This window comes from Panthera tigris, chromosome B2 (assembly GCF_018350195.1).
Source record: "Panthera tigris isolate Pti1 chromosome B2, P.tigris_Pti1_mat1.1, whole genome shotgun sequence".
Lineage (NCBI taxonomy): Eukaryota > Metazoa > Chordata > Mammalia > Carnivora > Felidae > Panthera > Panthera tigris.
In genome coordinates this window covers 116,180,268-116,198,491 of record NC_056664.1, presented here as the reverse complement: position 1 = coordinate 116,198,491, position 18,224 = coordinate 116,180,268, and the positions used below count along the sequence as shown (strand labels likewise).

At 37.5% G+C, this 18,224-nt stretch overlaps 1 protein-coding gene across 1 annotated transcript in view; it reads left to right on the top strand.

Moving 5' to 3' along the window:
- ARHGAP18 (Rho GTPase activating protein 18) overlaps nucleotides 1-18,224 on the top strand; it is a 124,117-nt gene that overhangs the window by 69,372 nt on the left and 36,521 nt on the right. The window contains exons 4-6 of the mRNA XM_007078641.3: nucleotides 2,744-2,807; nucleotides 7,099-7,277; nucleotides 16,974-17,139. Coding sequence (XP_007078703.1) covers nucleotides 2,744-2,807; nucleotides 7,099-7,277; nucleotides 16,974-17,139 — 409 coding nt within the window. The remainder of the gene's footprint in view (nucleotides 1-2,743; nucleotides 2,808-7,098; nucleotides 7,278-16,973; nucleotides 17,140-18,224) is intronic.

Sequence of the window (18,224 nt, the reverse complement as noted above, 5' to 3'; positions counted from 1 at the left end):
TTGTTTTGTTTTTTTTGTTTCGCTTTTTGTAGACATTTTATTCTCCCAAGACATCCTTAACAGTTCCGATTGTTACTCTATTTGCCTGGACAATTGTGGATCAAATCCAGTCTGTTTGGTAGGAGTTTTGGGGGCACTGGATTGTTCCAGGCAGGTCCCTTGCTGCTGTGAGGCAGTTAAACACTTGCTTACCACCCACTGGTTATTTGGGACAGCCACTGGAGTTGAAGGACTGGACTAGGTTTCCAGCTGTAGGAAAATGAGTGGTAAGGAAATATGGTATTATGATATTTCCTTCCCAACTAAAGAACCCTCCCTAAGGGAGTTAAGAGGAAATAAAAAGGGGAGGGGGAAAGAATGGGTTCTAAGCAAAATATATGTTCTGTGGGATTCCTGCCAGTCTCCAAGAGGATGTTGCTACTTGGTGCTGGAAGCAGCGTTTTCCCAGCAAATTCCTGGTAATATCGAAGCCACATGGTTTGAGTCCATAGTAATTGGTGGGTTGTATCATCTGATGGCATCATTAAAAGAGAAATAGCACAAGTAAGTTTAAATAATGTTAACTTGCTTACACGGCATGCCTTTAATTGGAACACTGCCACCCATTGGAAATATGTCCCCCCTTCCTCAAGGAAACATGGCCCCGCCATCTTCACTTGCAATTCTTCTGTTCTCCTAGAAGTACAAATTCAGCCCTTCCATTTTCAATGCTTCCTCATGAAGCCCTTGCTGACACTAGGAAATAGAATACCATCTGCACTGTTATCTTCACTTGCTAAGGAAAACAATTCTGACCACATGCTCCAAAATATGTGTTCATATGTAAGATTAGAATTATTCGCTGTGTTCATTGTGCTGTGGAGGGCCAACCTTCTGTAGGCTTGTCGGCGAAGAAAGGAGGAGGGTATTTGCTCTATCCTGAGGGGGATTGGAGTAGCGTCGTGACCCTTGTAGCCCTTGTGCGCTAGGCACTATACACTGTCCTGAGTGCCTCTGACCTCTAAGAGGTGCACCGGTGGCTGCTATGTATCTGCTCTAGTGCTTTTCTAGACTCTTCTTAGATAGCAGGTGAAGGGGAGAAGATCTTCGTGGCTATCAGCCTGGGGCGAAATGTGTTTGAGAGGACTACAAAGGCTACCTTATTTGAACAGAGATGCAAATCCAACAGAATGGTTATTTTAAAAATGATTCGTTCAGATACACCTTTGTGTATGATTGATCTAGACTCCCCTCCTGATTCCTGAATTCCTTCTGAAGCTTTATTTTTCTTTTTTAATTTTTTTTTAACGTTTATTTATTTTTGAGACAGAGAGAGACAGAGCATGAACAGGGGAGGGTCAGAGAGAGGGAGACACAGAATCTGAAACAGGCTCCAGGCTCTGAGCTGTCAGCACAGAGCCCGACGCGGGGCTCGAACTCACGGACCGTGAGATCATGACCTGAGCCGAGGTCGGCCACTTAACCGACTGAGCCACCCAGGGGCCCCCCTTCTGAAGCTTTAATTGGAAGGAGGAAGTAGTACTCCCTGCCCACACTTCCTGGTGAAGGGAGCCAACCATGTTCGACGGTGTCTATAAACCCTCGGAGGACTACAGCCTTCTGGCGTCACTGCCCTAATCCCTACGAAAAACCATTCCTTTGACTATCTGAGCTCGTATTATATTTAGTTTCGGTAATTTAGTTTTAATTTACCTCACATTTATTACTAGCTTTCTTTTTTTTTTTTTTTAATTTGAAGAATTTCTATTGTTACCTACATGTCAACTTGTAATTTTGTTTTCTAACAGCGTTATCAGAATATAATTCATACACCATCTAATTCATCCTTTTAAAGTCTACAATTCAGTGATTTTTGGGATATTCACAGATTTACAAGCATCACCGCAGTCATTTATAACACATTTTCATTATCCCCCAAAGAAAGCCCATTTAACAATCATTCCTATATTCCCCTCCTTACCCCTAAGCAACGACTAATCTACTTGTGTCTCTATGATTTGCCTTTTCTGGACATTTCTTAGGTAAGGAATCATAGCTTGTAACTGGTTCCTTTTACTTATTCAGGGTTCATTCACGTTGTAGCCTGTATCCGTACTCGAGTTCTTTTTTTTTTTTTTTTTTTTTTTTAATTTTTTTTTTTTTAACGTTTATTTATTTTTGAGACAGAGAGACAGAGCATGAACGGGGGAGGGTCAGAGAGAGAGGGAGACACAGAATCTGAAACAGGCTCCAGGCTCTGAGCCGTCAGCACAGAGCCCGACGCGGGGCTCGAACTCACGGACTGCGAGATCATGACCTGAGCCGAAGTCAGCCGCTTAACCGACTGAGCCACCCAGGCGCCCCTCAAGTTCTTTTTATTGCTGAATTATATTTCATTGTGTGGATGGATCACACATTGTTTATCTACTCCTCTGTCACTGGATATTATCAGCTTTTTTTTTTTTCGTTATGAGTTTGCCTTTTCCCTTCAACTAAGTAGTGGTGTGCTTGATGACAAGGACGCTCTTCGTGTTTTTCATATTCCCTATGGGGTTTAGTATTGTGTCTTACAAGTTGGTAAGTGGGTAATCAAATATTTGTTGGATGATTGCTTGTTGATTGTAACTGCAGTACTTTTTTTCTGTGGTGGTTGTAGTTCTGAATATGTTTCCTATACTCGAAAGGTTAGTCATGGAATTATTTACAATACCATTTCTCTGGTTGTGAGTTGGAGATGACTAAATGGCCCACTTTCTATCTTTAGGCTCCAGATGGCACTGAATCACAGTCAGTCAGAACAAATGAAAACAAATATCAAGGAAAAGATGGTATGTTGGACCTGTTCTCTTGTATTTTCCTATTGATTAGCATAACAAACAGATATAACCTTTTAAAATACTCACCTTCAAATTCTAGTAAACAAATTTTATTAAAATGCTAATATATAAAGTGCCCAAGTACATAATTACATAAGGCTGAGAATATAGCGCCCATTGATTTTTTTTTTTAAATTTTAGTGTATCTCTGTTCTACATCTCTGTGCATAATCCGTTTTCCTGAATGCTTACCATGTGCCAGATACCTTGTGAAGATGTTTACCTAATTTATTATTCTCAAGAACTTTGTGTAGTGGGTACTGTTCTTGACCCATTTTACAGATGACAGAACTGATGTTTGCAAATGTGAAGTCACTTTCCCAAGTCCATACGCCTAGTCAGTGAAGTCAATGAACTTGGGGCCCCGTTCTGAAATCATAAATTCTTAATTCATAAATGAATTCCTTTTCAGAAAGTTTATAAAGACTTAAAAGTTAGAATTTTGGGGGGCAATTCATTATAATTCTCTCCTATTCCTACTTTTTCTCTTCTATACCTGTTATTTCAGAAATGGATTACAATTCCATGGCATGGATGAAAATAAATAGTAAGCTTCATTGGCGCTTAATCAGGGAAGAATTTATAGCTTTTTTCACTTATTTGCAAAAAGAAAAAAAATATTCTAAATTAAGCTTAAAAATTTAATCCTTACCGTGTTGTTTAAAAACTTTAACAGAGGTGGTCTGTGGCTGCCAGATTCCAGCCCAGGGACTTATCCTTTTGTCTTGTTTATGTTTTTAAGAGTGTTAATGCCACTAATAGTGTTGTATTTGGACTGGAAGCAGTAGGGGAGGAGTATCAGGTAGACTGTGGAGGACTGGGAAGTGTTCCCGACCTCATCACAATCAGGTCAGTTCCAGATTATAAGGGATATTTTGGAGTCTTGGAACAGCCAGTATCTCCATTTTTCTTTCCGTACTTTTCTCAGAACTTCTGTCCTGTGCCCCTGCCTTTCAAAATAAATGAATAGGTAAATAAGTGTGTGCATGTGAGTGTGGATGGACACATACATGTCTATATATTTGTATCTGTAAAAGCACTTGCTGTTATGTGGAAATTTCTTCGGTTCTATTTTTTTTTTTTAAATCAGAATGATATTACTGAGTGTTTCCCCAAGTCTGTATACCAGTAAACACTGAAAGGGCATGCAAGCTAGAAATAGCTGGTGCTGGCCTGTCAGGGCGCTAGGTCATTGAGAGAGACAGATGAACCTTTTAGGCCAGTGCTGAGGATGCTTTGGGGAAGGGGGACTGGCCGTTGCTCAATGAACACTGAGGAAAACATTGTCTTTTCTTGATGGGTTCCCCCCTCACCAGAGGTGGTGATGTAGGCTATATAAACAGAAGTTCTGGAGGGCAAGTTCATTATATGAGTACTTCCCACCTCGCTTGCAGCAGCTGAGTAAAATGTGACTGACTTGCCTGAATTACAACTACTTTCGCTGGAATAGAGCCTCTGATCAGAATAATAAGACTATATGTGTAATGTCATACGTGTAGCACCGTGTCACTGAGTATGTACCACTCCACCTGTTGTGAGCAATGCCACATTCTTTCGATAGACAGTAAATTAACCAGTTTTATGTAAACCTTGAAAGGTTCAGAATGAAATGCATGGAAAACATTGTCTGGAGTGTGAAAGTGGACCTCTTTCTGTTTGAAATCTGAAGGTGTGAGTGACATTTTCTATTTTAAATGTTTTCCCATACTTGGGCTTTTCTTGATGTTCAATGAAAGATATTTATCCTAAATGAAAAAGTCATAAAGTCTTAATGTTGCAAGAGTTGTCTCATTTCAAATTAATCTGCTAATTATTATTCTTTTCATCAAATTATACAAGGCCCGTTGTTTTTATACATACACTTAGAAATTTTAATAATATCCAAATAACTTTAAAACTTTCATGTTAATATGCATATTTACTTATTTTCTCTTGATGACCATGCAGGAAGGAAAAGTCTCTTTAAAAATAAAGGCACTTTGGGATATTTTGAACAATTGAAAAACTTGAAGGAGTTTTGTCAAATATTTATAAGCCAGTGCTATTGTTCACTTTAACAACCAAAGGAGAATAAGGAAATTATACTATTTACACTTTAGGACTTTAAGAGTCAAAAGGTTTATCTCTGAATTCTCTGTTAACTTTTCTAAGAGTAAGTCATTGATTCATAGATGCTTTTAACTAGCTGGTTAACTATCCATTTCTTGTAGCGATGTCTCTCTGTCACCCCGAAACTGTTTCTCCTACTGTCTACCATAACTTGATCTACTGTTTGATCTCTTAGGCTTTTATATTCATTTCTTTTATTTTTGCCACATTTTGGAGCAAATTCATGTATTTTAAATATATTGCAATTTAATTATAATTTTTCTCCTCAGTTTTGAAATCAGAGAACATTGTGTGTGTGTGTGTGTGTGTGTGTGTGTGTGTGTGTGTGTATGAGGCAGTGGTGTTCATTGTAACTCTTACATGGGGGTGGTGAGGAGAAAAAAAAGGGGGGGTAGCTTTAAAATTCTTGTCTGTACACACTCTGCTTCTGGAAAGGTAGCTTCTAATTTAAGAAAGTGGCTAATCATTTTTTTTCCCCCTCTCCGAATGGTTTCCTAGGAAACCAATATACATATTCACAGTAAAACATGTAACAGTGTAAACCAGCGGGAGAAGAAAACTAAAATTGTACTTTGGCCATTTCAGTTAATACTTTAAAAATTAATTGTAAAAAGGTCTAGTTATTCTAATTAAAAAATTGTCACAAGCTGTTGGAACGACAACACAAATAATACGTAAATGTGCCATACGTAGCAGCAGATAATTACCATTGAAGAGCTTCAAATTTATTCTTAGTTTTGGAATTGGCCTAGGGCAGTGTTTACTGCCTTTTTTTAACTGGGAGATGCTACCACGTTCACCTCTGTAGTTTGCAAGGCCCAGTGCAAACTGAAGATGTGACTTCTGGTTCAGATTCCAAGGCAGTAACAGTAGAGCATTAAACCCAGCAGGGGGCGCGTCTGAACACAGAGTCCTGTGACTGCGGATCACACTCCTAGAAGCCTCCCCTGCTTATCAAACAGAAGTAATGAGGCTAGATTCGTGTTTATTCCTAATTTTCCATTGGGTGAAGCAAACTTTTTTTTTAATTTAAATGACTACAAATAGAGTTTTCTGAAGGCAGTAGTTTTAATAACACGCATAATATGTAAGTGGCGTGCCTTTGTTAAAATTTTAAATCAACTTTACCTTCTGTTGCCTTGTGGTGTTAATATATAAGCATGTAAATGCAGCGTGTAAGTTTATTTTGTAATTCAGAGCTGTCTGCTATGAATTAAAAGTCTGCAATGAAAAAAATAACAGTAATCCTGTCATTGGTTCCAAGGTTTTTATAATGTGAGTTGTGTTTAAACCAAAAACTTACCAAATAATCTAATTTAGAACTATCTTCCCCAAAGCTTTGAAGCTGGTGTTTTCAGCAAAGAGGTTTTCGAATGTAAATTCTTTCCTAGAGGATTAACAACGGACAAAAAAAATTGTTAAACTATTATACACCCTTGAAATGTTGATACAAATATCCAGAATTTTTTTTGACAGGGTTTATAGTTGTGAGAACCTTCCTAGTCTTTGATATAATTGGGTGCAAAATCTGTTAGTTCATGTACCAGGTACTTCTAGAGCTGACTCCCACTGTGGTAAGTTTTTGGTACCAACTCTCATTCTGGAATTCTTACTCTGATAGGTAGGTAACATTCCAGAAAGGAAAGGAGGGGTGTTGAAGAGATTTCTTCCAGGAATCTATTCCACTGTTAGAAAGTGAAATGGTGTGTCACTAGTTCTAAGAGGGAGTAAAAGTAACCTCTTTCCACCCCCTCCCCACTTTTTGTTTTTGCTTTTAATCTCCCAGTGTAAAAAACAACAACAACAACAAAAAACCATTCAAGTCTACTGAATTTTTGTGAGGCTTTTCATTCAGAGTTTGAGATCATCCATCAATTTTGGAATTTGACCTGGTCTAAGAATTGTGACCTCCAATAAAGATTCCACAATTGAACTATGGACTCTAGTCTTCACCTTCCCTATACCCTCCATGCACCATTGGTAGGATTCTTTGCATATACATTTTGCCTTTAAAATATCCATTAATTACTGATGATAGTAAATAGTACTTCCTCCAGAGGTTTGTATACAGTTGATATAAAGACGTAAAAAAAGAAATAAAGAAAATACATTAATTGAGTCATTCTTTTCCCAGACCAGGCGTCTAGTCTAGTTGTTGGTGAAAAAGAGCTGATCCCACTGGTCCCTGAGGAGGCACCTGCCTCTGAAACAGACATCAACCTGGAGGTATCGTTTGCAGAGCAAGCAGTCAATCAGAAGGAGAGTTCCAAGGAGAAGCCCCAGAAGAGCAGAGGCGATGATGCTCCATTACTTGTACGTAGTGCACTATTCAGATTTCACTAAATAGAAGAGTATATTTTTCATCAGCTTTTCATTTTGGAAATTTCAGACCCATAGAGAAGTTGGAAGAATAGTACAGCAAACAGCCCTACAGGATTCATGTAGATCCATTTGACAGTTAACATTTCACAAACTTTGCTTTTCCTCTTTCTACATTATCTATTTATATGTTGTGCTATCGGCTGTGCGCTTGCTTTTTTTTTTTTTTTTTTTTTAAAGTAAGCTCTTTGCCCAACGTGGGGCTTGAACTCATGACCCCGAGATCAAGAGTTGCATGCTTGGCCCGCTGACCCAGCTAGGCACCACCCCCCCCACTTTGTTTTAGCTTAACAAACACCTACAAAACAACACAGCTATAATACTTAAGTTGAACACTAAAGCAATAATTGTATTTCATAACAGTCATATTAAAATGTTCCCAGTTGCCATAATATTGTCCTTTATAGCTTCTTCCTTCCCTACCCCCATCTGGAATTTGAGTAGGAGTTGTACATTACATTTGATATCATATCATTTTGTTTCCTTGAATGTAGATCACATCCCCTGCTTTTTCTTTAATATTTTTGAAGAGTCCAAATCAAATTTCTGACTTTGTCTGTTCCTCATGACTGGATTCAAGTTAAACATTTTTGGCCAAACTACTGCAAAGATGAGGTTTATGTCTCTGATTGCATCAGCAAAAGAGGGGCATGCTGTCACACAGCCCCTTTACTGGTGATGGAAGTTTGATCACCTAGTTAAGAAGATGTTCACCAGATCTCCGTATTAAGATACCTTTTCCTGTATGCAATTAGTACTAATTTGTTATGCTTGGGACTGGGTGAGTATCCCATTTGTCAGTAACAACCAGTCGCCCACCAGTTTCCCCATGCATTTGTAATCCTTGCCTGAAACAATAATTAAACTAGCGTTTGAGAAATGGTGATTTTCTAATTTTTTAATTCCTTCCATATTGATTGGTTGGCAATCTTGTGTAACACTTTCTCTCCCTTTTCTCTGTTTTTGAATGTCACTATGGACTGATGGCTTCCTTTTTTTTTTTTTAATTCATTGTTAAATAATCATTGTTGTTTTTTCCTTTAATGTTCAAATATACCTAAATTTGACCAGTGGGAGCCCTTCAGGCTGGTTCCTATGTCATTTTAACATGCCCTCATTTCGGGGCGCCTGGGTGGCTCAGTCGGTTAAGCGGCCGACTTCAGCTCAGGTCACGATCTCGTGGTCCCTGAGTTCGAGCCCCGCGTCGGGCTCTGGGCTGATGGCTCAGAGCCTGGAGCCTGCTTCCGATTCTGTGTCTCCCTCTCTCTCTGCCCCTCCCCCGTTCGTGCTCTGTCTCTCTCTGTCTCAAAAATAAAAAATAAAAAAACGTTAAAAAAAAAAAATAACATGCCCTCATTTCTTTTACTTCTTTGCTTTCTAGTATGAGATAGATGTTCCAGGCTTACTTTGTACTTTCCTTCCCTCAGACTTGAAAGACTCCGTTTCTTCAAGGAGCCCTGGTTTCTCTTAGTAGCAGATAGTATTTAGAAATTAAGCTTCATGTATTGAGTGTTCTTGTTGTTACTGAATGTCTTATATTTTTAAAAATAAATGTAGTTATTTATTTTGTAGAAATTCACACCTGCAAAAGTTAAAAAAAAAATATGATGAACTTCCTATTACTTCCCTACTGGCCCCAACATTCATTAGCCCATGGCTAATCCTGACCTATCCATACCCCCAACCAGTGCTCCATCTGTGTTATTTTGAAACCCATCTCTTAATATTTTGTCATCAATAAATATTTCAATATGTAGTTCTAAAAAATCGTGGGGTTTTTATAAACATGTCCATATTACCATTACTGTACCTAAAAAATGCTAACAATTCTTAATTTTAAATATCCAGTAAGTGTTCAAATTTCAAATTGTATCAGACATTTCATGATTGTTTTTTCAAATGTATTTGATTCCGGATCCAGTTAAGGTTTATGCATTGCAGTTGGTTGATATGTCTTTTAAGATTTTTAATCCCTCCCTCTCTCTCCATTCATTATTCTCCTTCTTTTTCACTATCCTTTCTTCCTTCCCTTTCTCCCTCAAAATTTATTTGTTGAAGAAACCTGGTTATTAAGTTACAGAGAATTTTCCCCCTCCAATTTCTCATGGTCTTGTTCTTGTAAATTATTTGATGATAGATTTAACAGATTCAGGGTTTTGGTTTTTTTTTTTTTTTTGATCAAGATTACTTCATATGTGATCATATATCAAGAGACAAAATATCTAGTCTTTCTCTTTTTGTGAAATCAGCAGCTGCGGCTAACCAGTGCTTGGATCCATTAGTTTATTAATGGTTACGGGATGATGTTTTCATTTCTTCTTTTATTCACTTATTAACTTGAATACTTTTTTAAGAAAAACTTTCTAAAATGATTCCTTTTAATTGACCAGTTGTCATTTTTTTTGGTTCCTTAGCACCTTTCACTAGTGACCAATTAATGTGTTGTATTTTAATTTTCTTCTAAAAAATAGAATTTAACTCCTAGATGTAGTCCTATATGACATGACCCTGGACAAAATTTCCCCTGCGTATGTGATATATTTTCTGCTTTAGGCCTAGAATTTTCTGTTACCTGCAATAAACCCTGGGTCTGTTTAGTAGAAGTACACTTTTGTAACTATGATCAGGACACCAGGACCGGACCGTTCCTTTCTGTGGGTTGGTCATTGCTTCAAGCCTGTTCAGAGGCCAGAAGTGCATGTGGATCTTCTTTCTTCCATGCCGAGAATAGTCGTTCTCAGGATACAGCAGGTGATATAATTAGAACACATATAATTACTTGTTTGTTTTATCCTCAGTTAATGCACAGCGTTCTCAGAATAACAATGGTAACGCTGCTATTAACAATATGATTACTAGGAAACAGTTTAAACTTGTTTTTCTTCAGTTGTTTGTATCCTTGAGGTATATCCCAAAAGGACTGTAATGATAAAATTACTGTGCTTTAGGTTACAAAGGATAGTTATTCTCCATATGGTTAAGCCACCAACTGCACACTTGGTTGAGTAAATGGTTTCATTTTATTTTCAATTTTTAGGGATTGCTTTTTTGAAATGTAATTTCGTTTTGTAAGCATGTAAAATATTTACATGGTCCAGAAGTCAAATTTAAAAACAAGTTGTATTAAAAGTCTGGCTTCTGTCTCTGAGCCATCATTCTATTCTCTCTGTCCCCTTACAGGTAAATTTACCTTCTAAGTAAATTCTTTTTTATTTTAACTTTATGGTTTAACCTTCTATTCTCAGATAAATGGTAGCCCACTATACACACTTTTTTCAACCCTGAATTTTTGTTATTTTTGACTTAGCATTATATTCTGGAAATCACTCCATAGTAACATAGAGAAATGTTTCTCATTCTTTTTTTATAGCTATATCCTACTCCATTGTGAAGATGCATCAAAATTTATTCAACCTTTTCCCTAATGGTGGACATCTAAGTTGTTTCCAGGCTTTATCATATATTTGTAAGAATCTGTTTTTATACCTGATGGGAAAAGTAAAGGAGTACGTATCCTTTGGCTTAAAGAGATGACCTATACTCCCAGACTGTCAGTGTAGTGGGCAGTCCATATCTCAACAGATGGAAGGGGTTTTAAGTAAAACACCGTAGAGTCTAATTTAAAAAAAAAAAATGAAGACACTGTTGACTTCTAAGCTGTTCATTCAGAAGTGGAATAGAATATAAATTAATAGCTACTTTAGAGACTTAAAAACAAAACTTCCTTTCTTGTTTCATTCTCTGCTTAACATTTCTGCTTACCTACCCTCTTGATTTTATTCATGTTGTGCCCCAAGCTTAAAATGACCTTCCTATTTGGACCTCCTTGTTGTTCCCCGTTTACCAAGAAAGTCTTAACTCATCCTTTGGGGTCTAGTTCGGTCTCTAACTTTATTATTAAGTCCTTCCTGGTTGTGAATTTACATTAGATACAATGTATAAAATAATCCTTTAAGCTGTTAAGATGCCATGCTTTTGATAATTATTGTCAATGTAATCTGGTATTTATCTATGCATATATGCATCTGTTCATCTCTATACCCATTTATCCATATGTCTCATAGAAGGCATGGGCATGTAAGCCTTTCACGAGTCCTCAGCATGGTTGATGGAATGAATATTTACATTCATCACTCTGAGGCAGGTGTCTAAGCAGATAAACCTTAAATACCATTTCTACTCCATGCTCCCCTGCTTCTGTAAATAAGCAGTAAGCTTTATGTAATACATTGTTCTGTGTTGACTTTCGTTTTTTTAATTCATTTCTTTTTTCTTACAACTTTGGGTAGTCTTTGTTAATTCTTTATGATCTCTCACAGCAGATTCAGATTTCTCCTCTTAAATTTGTAGATCAGGTTTTATAACCTCTCATGGGCTTCAGTTTGAAAATGTAGCTACTACTTTGTTTTGTGTACCCACTGTATCTCAGAAAATATGCTCTCTAATTTATCAAATGATCTCATGATGTAGATGTTACAATTCCTGTTTTTCATACAAGGAAACAGTAAATTATACATGGCATGCAAAGGCTTGGCTGCAGGGACTCAATTTTTGAAGCTCAAGTTTTTCCTGGAAGGACCATGTCGACTCCACTTTATGTGCCCTGAAGGTCTGTGTATTTAATTCAGGTGTGAGTTTAAGTGGCTCTGTATTGGTGCTGTTGACAACTTGTTCAGGGTAGCTTGGGATATTTTATAAATAAGATTCTGGCTTGTGGGGTCCATCATGTACAATAGAAATTTAATAATACTCCTTCAGCGTACTGTGGAGACTAAACATTAAGGATTCTGAAATTTTGAAGATCCGTAGTTTTAAAAGTGTAACTGTGGTAAAGCCTCTATTCTAAATGATGCCTATATTTAGTTCTTAGGTCTTTATTCAGTGTCCTTTGAATTCTTATTGAATTATGACCTTGCTTGTCTGGTAACACAGCTCCGTGCATACTAAATACCAAAAACTAGGCATGGAGGCCCACCTTGGCAATTTGCTGGAGAATGGAACAACTCTGGAGGACATTGAAGAGGTGTTGTTTCAGGATTGAATGAGGACACTGAAAGCCAAAGCAGACACACTTGTCCACAATGCAAAAATAGGTGTTTAGGGTTATAGTCCTGAATTGTCAAGAAAAGGTTAAATTACGGCTATTTGGTCTCCATTTAAAAAATTGAAGAAATATTGGAATGCCTGGGTGGCTCAATCTGATTTTGGCTTGGATCATGGTCTCACAGTTGGTGAGTTAAAACTCTGTGTTGGGCTCTGTGCTGACTGTGCGGAGCCTGGAGCCTGCTTTGAATTCTGTGTCCCCCTCTCTCTGCCCTTCCCCTGCTCACACTCTGCCCCCCACCCCTCTTGCAAAAACAAATAAACATTAAAAAAAATTGAAAATTGAGGAAATATAAAAAAACTAAATTTGAAAGTTCATTTGTCTAGAAAAATATTCATCCTCTGAAAATGACAATGAAATGCTGTAATAAAATCACATTTTATACATGGAAAAATCTTAGTTAAGAAATGTATTTCCTAGCAGACCAGGAAAAAAAAAAAGTCATCTGTGGAAACTGACCAGGTAAGAATAGATTCTCTTGCTTTCCAAGTTGAAGGTAGAAGTGACTTGATGTATTAAAGTCAAGTCCATCAAAGTCCATCTTTACTGATGGAGTGCCTAAGGAGCCCTTTGTATTGTGAGGTCTGCAAAAGAGGGGTGCGGTCGGGGAGAGCTACCTGATTAATTTATAGTAACACATGAGAACCAGTGACCTTATAATTTTTGAGAAATTTTATTTCACTTCATTCTTGAAGCATATTTTTCAAAAGGCAAAGAGCTTTGCTTTTGCTAAAATTGCGTTGCCTGCTCTTAGCCAGTGAACTGAACCATCCAGTCTATTAACTAAACAAAAATGACAGGGGACTTCATAAATATTTAAAGCTGCTGCTATGAATTAAACATTGGGATGAAGAACTAACTCCTTTCATTAAAGCACAATGATAAATAAATAAATAAATACATAAATAAATAAATAAAAGCAAGTTCATGACATATATTGCTAGGTAAATCAAATGTTTGAACTAATCATATTTCAGGTTTCTCTAAACATTTACCTTGGCTAGTTCTTTAAATAATTAAATTACATGTGTTTGGCTTATTAGATCAATAGCTACTGATTTAAAGGAAACGTTTAGAACTGAATAAAAAGAATAAATGGTTGGTAGATCAGATTGTTTCAGCTCTTCAGAAAACAATGCAATTAGCAGAACTCTGGGGCCAGGCCTGAAGAAAATGTGACAAGTTTTGTGTGATTTTGTGAAGCTCAGTACAAATCATGGGACAGCGAGGGAGCATCCAGCCAGTGGCCCTATACCTCACTGACCTCGATTCTGTGCTTTTCTCCCTGTAGGGTGTGTGTCTTAATTCATTGAACAGACTGGGACAGGACCCCTGCAGTGTGCCAGGCCTATGGTAGAGTAGGGATATGGAAATGAGTCCATATGAGCCCTTGAGGGGCTCACAGTCCTATACCAGTACCGATCCACCTAGATTCCTCCCCACATGCTCTGGTGGACAGAGAAAATGGAGCAGAACAGAATGGTTATTACTGCATTTAGAATCTAGAAGATCTGAATTTGCATCCTTCTTTTGCACGGGCTTTGTGGCCATGTTTAGTCTCAAGTCCCCACCTAGAATATGCTGTAATAATTCCTACCTATTGGGACTTTTTGCAGAATAGGATCAAAAAACCATTTATCAAATAAGAGTATTAGCCTTATCATGTTTTCTCTTACCTTACAGTAATAGTTAGGCAAAAAGGAAAGGCACGAAATCTTGAATTTATTGAAAAAGCTGTAGGAAAGAAATGTAGTGATAACGCAACACTTTTTGAGTCTTTACTTGGGCCATTTGATCCTCACCACAGCCTTGTAAGGTAGGTTCTGTTGTTCCCATCTTACAGATGAAGTGGCTGAGGTGACACGGAGGTGATGTAATTTGCCAGAGGTCACATAGCTAGTAAGTGATGGAGACAAGATTGTCCACCTGTGGTTTGGCCCCACGTTCTCAGCCCCCATGCACTGCACCGTTAACACTTAGGCTGGAAATTCACTTAGACTATATATTTAATGATGTCTACTGCTGTTTTATTTCATATTCTCATAAAGAACTATACAAAGTTCTCTCTTGGAGTTGAGTTTGCTTGAAAGGAATTAGCTGCTCAATTCCAAAAGTTGTAGGTTTGAGGAAATGCTTTAAGACAGTGAAACTTCAACATTTTGGTCTTATAACCTTTTTAGGCTCTTAAAAAGTACTGAGGGACTTCAAAAAGCTTTTGTTTCACTAGTCAAGAAGGATGTTGGTATTGAGGACAATAACTACCATGGCTTCCAGCGCTTTGACAAAACCTCAGATACGTGGCCTTCTGGCTAAGTATCTGTGATTTCCTATTGTTGGAGCATTTGTTGGCTCCCTGAACTTTGCAGCTACTTAGAAGTATGCTGTGGCTGAACCAAGACAGAAGGCATACACATAGTTCTACAGAAATTATGGTTTCATGAAAGATTGTGAGGAGATGAGGATGGCCGTAAGTGATTTTGGAATGTGAAGAATTTCTTTGGATTGAGTTCCATGGAAGTTTGTCGCTAACCTCTGTTCTTGGTCTATGAAACATGAATACATAGACTAAGGAATCCTTTTTCTTGATAAGTAAACAACAAATACTATGAGAGTAGTGATTTTGTTTATATCAGTTATTATACCTATGGATATTTACCAAATTAGAAATTAAAATTGAGACATTTGGAAATTATTAATCCACTTTACAGCATTACAGTTACCATAAATAACATTTTTATGAAAAATCGTCATTTTCTAAAACAAATTATTTTTTAAAAGATTTTCTTTAAAGTTTATTTTGAGAGAGAGCACACGTGTGCAAGTGGGGGAGGGGTAGAGAGAGAGAGAATCCCAAGCAGGTTCTGCACTGTTAGTGCAGAGCTTGATGTGGGGCTCGAACTCACAAACCACAGGATCATGGCCTGAGCCGAAGTGGGACACTTACTCTACTGAGCCACCCCCTGAAACAAATTATTAAGAAGTGTGCCATGGTTTTACATTTTATCTACTCCAGTGTTTCACTGTAGTGGAAGTCAGTTGGGTCCTCACCTCTATATCTGTGTTCAGTCTGTTGCACCAACACCTGTCTTACACCTTTGGCAAACTCCACTGAATAATCATAAGGGAATGGGAATGAAAAAGGCAAGTAATGCCTTAGTATTACTCATTAAATAGTTTTGACCTCATAGGTGCCTTGAAGGAGTGTTCGGTAAATTCCTGGTTCCCTGGACCTTACTTTGAGAAATGCTGCTTTAAGACCTGTCTTTTGCACTAGTTTTTAGACCATGAAGTGTTAATAACATCGTACAAAAATGAGCAAAGTAAAGGGAATAAAAGGGAACAGTTGAACATCCTTGGCCGTTAAATGAGGAAGTGAAGAATAAACCCTAAAGATATACCCTTTATAACCTTTTTTAATCAAACCATCAAAGAATGATCATAGTTTTTAGTAATCTGTAAATACAGTAGGAATAAAATTTGTCTTAAATATGTTAGAGAAATTCATGTTTTTACTTGTGCTTTCTTATATTTAATGCATTTAATATTAAAAGTGGCTGAATAGGTCGTAGATAATATTTGGGAAAGGCAGGAAACAACAAAACACCACTTACTTGCCTGTGATAGTAGTATCTCTAACTCTCAGTTGATTTATTCAGTGGTGAAGGTAATAATGATAGGGACAATATAAAGGTGCTTGGGAAGTGCCAGGCATTTAAACGCCACCACAGCCCACTGAACTAGGTGGCCTTCTTCCCCTCCTTCTCTCCTTTTCCCCTCTACCTGTTCTCTTTTTCTTCCTCTCCCCTGTACCTATGTCCTCCTCCTTCGTCCTGCCTCCTCTCCCCTCCTCCTCCCCACTGTCTTCCCCTTCTGCCGTTTTCAGAAACCGTGGTTAAGCAGTTGCCAGATTGTTAGTGGCTAGTCAGTAGCTAGATGAGTGGTAGTCATTCTGGCTTTAACGTCCATGCTGTTAGTATCCCTTCTGCTCTCCCTGTCACCCCAGTGCTCTACAGCCCTTCTGTACCTACCTTATCTGGGTTTTTATCACAATATTTTTATATGTATTATAAATATTATTTATTTCACATCATCATACCTGTAATACACATGACAGAATGTAGGTAAAGGGTACCTCGTACATTGTAAGCACTCACTCATGGCTCTATTCCTCTTTTTCTTCCTCCTCCTCCTACTCATGGTTGGTCTTCTAATCTTCCTTGGTTCTTGAAAGTCAATAACTAGAGTTCTTTTTCAGTTTTACCATCTCTTTTGTCCTCTTTGCCACAAGGATTAGTACTCCTAGTACATAGTCTGGTCGCATCGTCTGTCGTACCTCACATACTGACTCGCTATAGGTTTGAGGACCATCCTCATGACAAGATGGCTCTTCATCCTGACTATAGAAATTCTGCCATAGCTTTCATTGTCAGTACTTTGAGTATAGCCTCTTTGTATAGTTACAGTTTAGTCGTCTTTGACTATAAGGGCTAGATATTATAAACCTTTATTAATGGTACTTATTTTAGAATTTCAGACTGCCAAAAGACAAAACGGGTACCACCAAGATTGGTGACCTGGCACCCCAGGACATGAAGAAGGTTTGCCATTTAGCCCTAATTGAGCTGACTGCCCTCTACGATGTATTGGGTGTTGAACTGAAGCAACAAAAAGCTGTGAAAATCAAAACAAAAGGTAATTTTGAAATAAAGAACAGTTAGATTTACTTCAGAAGTAGCAAAGATGAGCTTTTGAGTGGTATTCTTAGAGGGGGAAACATCTACAAAGTAAACTGACACTTGAATACATCTGAAGTTCAGATTCTAAAACTTTGTTTTCAAAAATCTTGAAACTTGATAAACATACACCGTTCTCCCGGCCTATAGAAAATAAAGAGGTAATAAAATACTTAATTACCTTTGAAGGAAATCCTAAGTTAAGGAATCTTTCCGCAAATGTTCTTTCCTTTGAAAATAGTATGTTTAAAAAGTACATTGGGTACATAAACTACTTTATTTCCAAAATCAGATCTTGAAAAATAACTTGAAGGTAGTTGATCGATTGCTTTTGCTTATTTATTTGATGGGAAATACATAGGGTGGTTAGTAGCCTGTCTCTTTGCTCATTTACATTCTACTTTTAACTATTTTGCAAAAAACATTCTTCGCTTAATATTAAGAAAATAATGCCATTGTGGCCATAACACCACCAAACTATACTCATCGTGGATATGTGTTTTTCTTTTGTAAGCAACTTGCTTTACCCATTATATAAACAGACTTTATTTTTTATGATATGATAGAGAACAGACATCTTCTCAATTCTTGGTCTGGAAATCCAGATAATTCTCTATTGCCAAAGTTTAACTGTTTAGGAATCTCTGACCTCTTCTTTAAGTGCTCCCTTAAAGAGATACCAAGAATTAGGATTATTGAGTTACTATGGTAACATTAATAAAGACACATATTTCCCTGATTCAAGTTTTAGAGGCAGTTTCTCTGTAGGAATGAAGTATATCTACCCTCAAGGTCCTTTCTCCCATGCTGGGCCCCAGAAGACCTCATTCTGTGCTCAGTTCCTCTGAGTGTTTTAGCTTAAGGCTTGAGATGGTGAATTTCTGAGTTAAATGGTGCTTCTGATTTTCCACAAGTCCATTATAGATAATGAAAGACTTTAGTTGTTTTTTCAGAAACTTGTCACAAAGCCTTTTCCAACTATAAAATAGAAATATAATTTAAATAGCTGTGAGTCAGTACTCAGGACTTTTAAAATGGCTTAGA